The 6,271-nt window shown below is 39.4% G+C and overlaps 1 protein-coding gene across 2 annotated transcripts in view; it reads left to right on the forward strand.

The window, feature by feature from the left end:
* LOC120568416 (piezo-type mechanosensitive ion channel component 2) overlaps positions 1-6,204 on the forward strand; it is an 84,749-nt gene extending 78,545 nt beyond the window's left edge. The window contains exons 47-53 of one of the 2 annotated variants that reach the window (XM_039815932.1): positions 379-567; positions 887-979; positions 1,455-1,624; positions 2,193-2,312; positions 2,572-2,651; positions 2,990-3,179; positions 4,429-4,681. In XM_039815932.1, coding sequence (XP_039671866.1) covers positions 379-567; positions 887-979; positions 1,455-1,624; positions 2,193-2,312; positions 2,572-2,651; positions 2,990-3,179; positions 4,429-4,681 — 1,095 coding nt within the window. Of the gene's footprint in view, positions 1-378; positions 568-886; positions 980-1,454; positions 1,625-2,192; positions 2,313-2,571; positions 2,652-2,989; positions 3,180-4,428 lie in introns of both variants that reach the window. The other variant, XM_039815931.1, reaches the window with a different exon arrangement.
* Positions 6,205-6,271: the final 67 nt, after the last annotated feature.

Genomic DNA, 6,271 nt, shown 5'->3' on the forward strand with positions numbered 1-6,271 from the left:
AGATTAGCTGGGCTCTCACTTTCTGCAATGAGCTGTATATTAGATAACAAGGATATATTTTGTCTGTATAATAAATAATGCACTCTTGCAGTCAGGGTCAGTCTGCAAGTACCTCCTGTCCTGAAAGTATTTGTTTTTTACTTGTATAACCCTGGTCTAATTAATTGCGTAATTCCAATGGATTTACAAAAAATAGTCCAGGCATAGAAAACATGTATCCATTAGCCTTGCATCAGATCTGCTTGAGTTAATATAGAACAAAGTTTAATGAGGACAGCCTATGGAAAAACGGCACTGTAATGTAAGAACAACAGCTGTTTTGCCGTGCATACAGGTCAAATAATACATCTTACTGTCCTCTATCGCATCCTTCTGCAGAGGTATCCCCAGCCGCGAGGCCAGAAGAAGAAGAAGGTGGTGAAGTACGGGATGGGAGGGATGATTGTAGCGCTGCTGATCTGTATCGTCTGGTTCCCGCTGCTCTTCATGTCCCTCGTTAAGTCTGTAGCTGGAGTCACCAACACACCGCTGGATGTGTCTTTTGAAATCACCCTGGCTGGCTTTCAGGTGTGGTCATCAAATAATTCGAGCCAAAACAATCTTGCCAAGTGCTTTTCTGAGAAACTTTTCCCAAACCCAAATCCTTTTGAAATGAAATAAAATCCTGCCCCATTTGTGTAGAGTTCAAGTAGATCTTGATGAAGTAAATAAATCTGTGATTCATTCTCCGGTAAGGCCAGGTCTGTATTTGAATGTCTTGAAGTGGCACTTTATCAGTTTGTGTGATTTCTGGGAGAGGGAAGCCAGAGGATTGCGATTATATTTTCTAGGTTGTGTGAGAATGCTGGCTGCAGGGTTTAATGTTTGATTGTATATCTTCTCACAGCCCATCTTCACCATGAGTGCTCAGCAAAAACAACTGCAGCATGTGACACCAAATGAATATGAAAAGTTTATGAAAGGATATATGAAACAAGATGTAAGTACAAAAAAAATATAATACAAATACAAGATGTCAATATTTGTCAGTTGTATACTAAGTTAATTAACTAGTTGATTCTGCTCAAAGTTAACAAAGGAAACAAAGTGTTGGAAAAGTTAAACGTTTGACCTCATGCTGGCAAAGTTATTACCATTCATCCTTTGAAGAACATGAAGGTCTGTACCAAATTGAATGTCAGTCCATGCAATAGTTGTTGAGATACAGCAGAGGAAAAGCCAAGGAATTACAAAAGTCAATAGACTGTATCCTCTGGGGACAATGAATGTATGTACAACATGACTATGTCAATCCACCCAATCACTGTTGAGATATTTCACTCTGAACCAAAGTGTGGGACCAACCAACATTGCCCTGCTTAGAGTCATGCTGCTGTGTGGTTGGCTAAGAATTCTACACATAGTGGCTTTAACCTTTTAAATAATGTCCCTATGTGGTTTTGTGCTGCGGTTAGGACGCCTTGCAGTGGCTGGAGGGCTACATGCCAGCGGACCTGATCATTGCGGAGCTGAAAGGCAGCTCCAACTCTCTGTGGACCATCAGTCCACCAAGCAGAAAGAACCTCATAAATATGTTGGATAGCGAGGACGAATTCCCCATCACTGTGTCCTGGTCCGTGCAAAGGTACACCTCCATCATTTTGTCCATTCACCATATACACTTATATCTGCCAATGTAACAAGAAAGTGGATGAATTATGACCCATAGTCAGTGAGCATCACAAAGTACAACTAAAAAGGGGAAAAAAGGGGATTCATGCCTCTCCCACTCAATATAATATTAAATCATAACACACATTATTTGATGACATTTTACCAGGTCATGCCCAACATTTGGCTCATAGGATTACAAGACGTCTTAAAATCCTGTAACACATACAATCAGTTGCCCTAAAAAAAGGTCCCGCAAGAGTATGAATTATCTCTCAGGAATTGATGTTGTGAAAATGATTTGGTTGTGCACTACTTTTTTTCTTTTTTATATAGGAGGCTGATACACAGACTGGTGTATGGCCAAATCAATTAATCATATGCATGTAATAATCAATCAATATTTCAATAATAATAATAATGATAAAAAATAATAATAACAGGGTCAGATGACTATCTTTTTAACTTCAGTTTCCAAAGAAACCTTACAAAAGTCAACAATATTTCAATTAATGTCTGTATGTTTTTCCTCTTGTTGTAAGAAACCTCACTTTTGGTGCCAAGGCTGAAACAGCGTCAGGAAAACTAGGGGCAGTTCTTGAATCAGACACAAAGAAGGAGCTCATTGCACTCCTAAATGGGACAACAAGCAACTCACGCGTGTGAGTATATCAGCTGCTTACTCTCTTCTTTGCACTTTTCCAATGTGATGTGATAATCAGAAGCTGTCAGTCACAGACAGCATACTCTCCTCCTCTTTTTGACATGTTGTCATTTAAATAGTTTTACCATACCATAATATAAAACCCACTGTGAGTCTTTTAACAACAAAATTTTTTTTACTGTTATGCTCCAACATATTGAGCAACTAAGTAACATAATCTGTTTTCTGCTGCAGTAACAGCCTCTCTTCCTTTGCAGGATCCTAAAAGAAATCTTCCCTCGTTTCATTCGAGCCCCCAGTGACTCAGATGCCAAGCCTGTTCTTCATCTTTTAAAAGGTGAACGTCTCCATCTTTATTACTGTATAGATTGGAATGACTGACTTTTTGCATAGTTGTTACTTGATTTGGTGACAGCAAAGGAAACTCAAGTTTCCTTTGCTTTAGTGGCTTTAAATAAATCTTGTACATTTATTTAAAGCCACTATGTTTAGGCTAGCAGTATCAAAAATGAATGCATATCTGCACATAATGGCTTTAACAAATTAATTAAATATTGTGTTGTTCCCTTTTTACCAAAAATGATTTGTTACCGGGGATGGGAGATAGGGTTTGATTTGTATTTTTATCAGTTTTATTCTGAATAAATTACATTATTTTATCCTTTATCTTTGTAGATAAGATGTTAGACATAACCTTGACACTGGAGCGAGCTCAGAACGTTTCGGATCAGATCCAGGAATGGTGGGTCGTCAACCAGAAGGAGCGCGGCCCGATAACAAAGAACAAGTTTGATACAGGCCTGGAGCTCTACGTATTCAGCGACCAAGTCAGCCCGCCCAGTTTGGGCTTTCTGGCTGGATATGGGTATGTGGTGATACTTGGTAAATTTAAAAGGAAAAAGAAAAAAAAGATTTGTCCTGCTTTGGTATTTCAGTGAAATGTCTGTGTTTTGCATTTTAGTCATTATCCAAAGCTGTGCAACCAGTGGGAATCTAGGGGTCTAGTGATTATTCACCTTATTCGTATGGTGATTTAAGTTTACACGCGTTATGAGAAACAAAACTTCGTTTTGTATCACGAGCTAAAAAGGTTTAGAACCACTCATCTTAAAGATCGGCATGTATATAGAAAATACAGACTTTAAATTTTCCTTTAATCGGAGTATGGGATCACCAAGTGTTTGTAAGCAAATAATCAGCCTCTTACTCTTTCACACTTACAATCCTGTTTTTCTCTCAGCACATATGAATCAAAGTAACAAGACCGGCTTGAAACATGTAGTGGCAACCCAACATGACTCTAGTTCCTAAGCAGATGAGCTGTTGATGGTGAGGAGAGTTAAAAAATTGTGTTTGTCGAGGAGTGATGACCTGCGCAAAACTTCCAGACGTTTTCATCCATGTTTAAAACCGTGGTGTTGTTGGCAGATCGGGCTTCATCTCACATAGACTGAGAGAAAATTCCAGAGTTTGACAAAAAGATCTTGACACCCAGGTAAACTTACTGGACATTTTCCAGTAAAGTAAGTCTTGTGATAACGACTAAACCAACTGCAATGGCAACTGATCAAACTCTGTCTGCAGATGAAGGCGTGAGATGCAGCTAAAAGGCCATTGTACAAACTACTATTTCACAGGTCAATAATGAACTTTTTAAGTTTCTGGTCAGAGGTCACAATATAGAATTTAGGGTGAAATAAAAGAAACAGTGGAGTACTTTTATAACCTTTTCTACCTGTAACTACAAAAGTTTATACAGTACATGGACAGTATGTCTTATGTCTCCTGCATAAAGGACTAGTTAATAAGTTCGACTGGCACCAAAAAATCTAAATAGTAACACTTTCACAAAATAAACCTCTAATATGTGCCGGGATCTATGATACAGAAGAGTCTAAGAGTATCTGATGTGATGATATTTTACTAATGATGCCTGTAAGGGCCCTCCTGTTGGATTAGCAGTTTGAGAGATGTACACTGTACTTGCAGTACTCTCCTTTGGGTGCAAATCTGGCTCACAGCCTTTGCATGCCATCTACTAGCTAGAGAAGTAACATTTTGAGAAATCCAAATCCTACACATTGTCTAATTTCCTTTCTCTCTAACCTGTCTAGCATCATGGGCTTGTATGCCTCCGTGGTTCTGGTCATCGGCAAGTTTGTGCGCGAGTTTTTCAGCGGCATTTCCCACACCATCATGTTCGAGGAGCTGCCCAACGTGGACCGCATCCTCAAGCTGTGCACCGACATCTTCCTGGTCCGAGAGACGGGGGAGCTGGACCTGGAGGAGGACATGTATGCCAAACTCATCTTCCTCTACCGCTCTCCAGAGACTATGATCAAGTGGACCAGAGAGAAAACTCAGTGAGGGGACGGTAACCAATGAAGGTCAAAACTTTTTTTTGGACAGGAGGCACTCTGTTGGTGTGAGCAGCTATTTAGGGCCGATTTACCTACTGAGGGAGCACAAAGTCAGCTGGCCACCAACTCTGTCTTCTTCAACTTAGCTCTGATGGCACTCCACACTAAAACACTTGAGTTATAAACTGGTATTTTCTACTATTTACTGATGAAAAACAACAATTGCAGTCACATTATTAACAATTGAGGACGGATTTGCCGGTGCTGTATTTATCTTGCCAAACCTGGCTCAGTTTGGCATCCAGTGGATAAAATAAGCAGCTGGTGTCCAGTTGGAGATTGAGAAATCTTTTAGCACAATTTCTTCCAATTTTTTTTCAATTTTCCTAAGTTAGAAAAAGTCTTATCCCTAACATAAAGGTATGTTTTTAAACACAAATTCCCAGAACCCTCAATACTCTTCATGCCTGACTCTAACATTTTCACAGTCACATGGTAGGCGGATGGAATAACTGCAACATTAATCTTTAAGGGCTTTCCTCCAAAAAATAAGTGCACAATAATGACCACATGAGCACAATATCATATTTTGTCCCAACTGGAATGCTTGGACTGTGGGACTGTGCAATACTGAGCTCTCATTCCTCAAAAGTTTTAAAGGATGTGGACCGAGGAAAAAGGCCGGTTCTGACCAAGAAACATGAACATACTTTTTTTTTTTTTTAAGGTCAGAGGCCACATGGGAGCCTCTTGAGAGACACAGCGCACAAAAAACAGACAATCTTTACTTGCCTTATTTTGTTTGTATGAGAAGAACTGTTATCAATTACATACATATCTTTCTCAGGAAGAGCTGTTTTCACAGATAATAATTGTATGAGTTATATGTTACAATATGTAGGCTTTGATGGATCTAAAAGAATATGAGATGTAGAAAAAATGAGAACTATTTAAATGGCATGAAATTTAATGTGGATATTGTTCAGATGGACTGATACCGAGTATATTTACTGCACAGGGAAAAACTGTTTAAGGCTTTATTAAGAAAGTACATTTATCGCTGTGGACTGTTTTCCTCACAGAGATTAGTCGCCAGTCACCCATGTTCTGAATCATCTACAGGTTGGCTAGAGTCGAGACCAGCAGAGGGCTGTTTTTGAATCAGGGTAATGTGCATTGGGTGGTAGATTCTTGCACATCACTTGTGAACCTCTAACTGTTTTTAACACCGTGGAGCCTTGTGTGCATCCAGTCATCAAAGAAGAAACAAGCAGACACAAAAAGGTTCCTCACATGAAGAGCTGAAACACGAAGCCCTTTGCTCCAAACTATGCATTAAGGGACATTGTAGCATGATAGAAAAACATTATTTCCATGACTATATTTCATTACATGTACATACAAGTTTAAGGGGGACAGGTCACGGTGAAATGAAATGTGAAATTGTACCTGTATGTTAAGGCAATGTTAAGGTATGATAAAGGTCCAGAGATCTGCAAATAAAACATCTGGAAAGGTGTGAGTTCTGCATTCAACTGCTGTTGCTTGTGGAGGACTGAGTGAGCAGGTAGATAATCTGTCAACCGTGTTTCAACAG

Source organism: Perca fluviatilis, chromosome 11 (genome assembly GCF_010015445.1).
Source record: "Perca fluviatilis chromosome 11, GENO_Pfluv_1.0, whole genome shotgun sequence".
Lineage (NCBI taxonomy): Eukaryota > Metazoa > Chordata > Actinopteri > Perciformes > Percidae > Perca > Perca fluviatilis.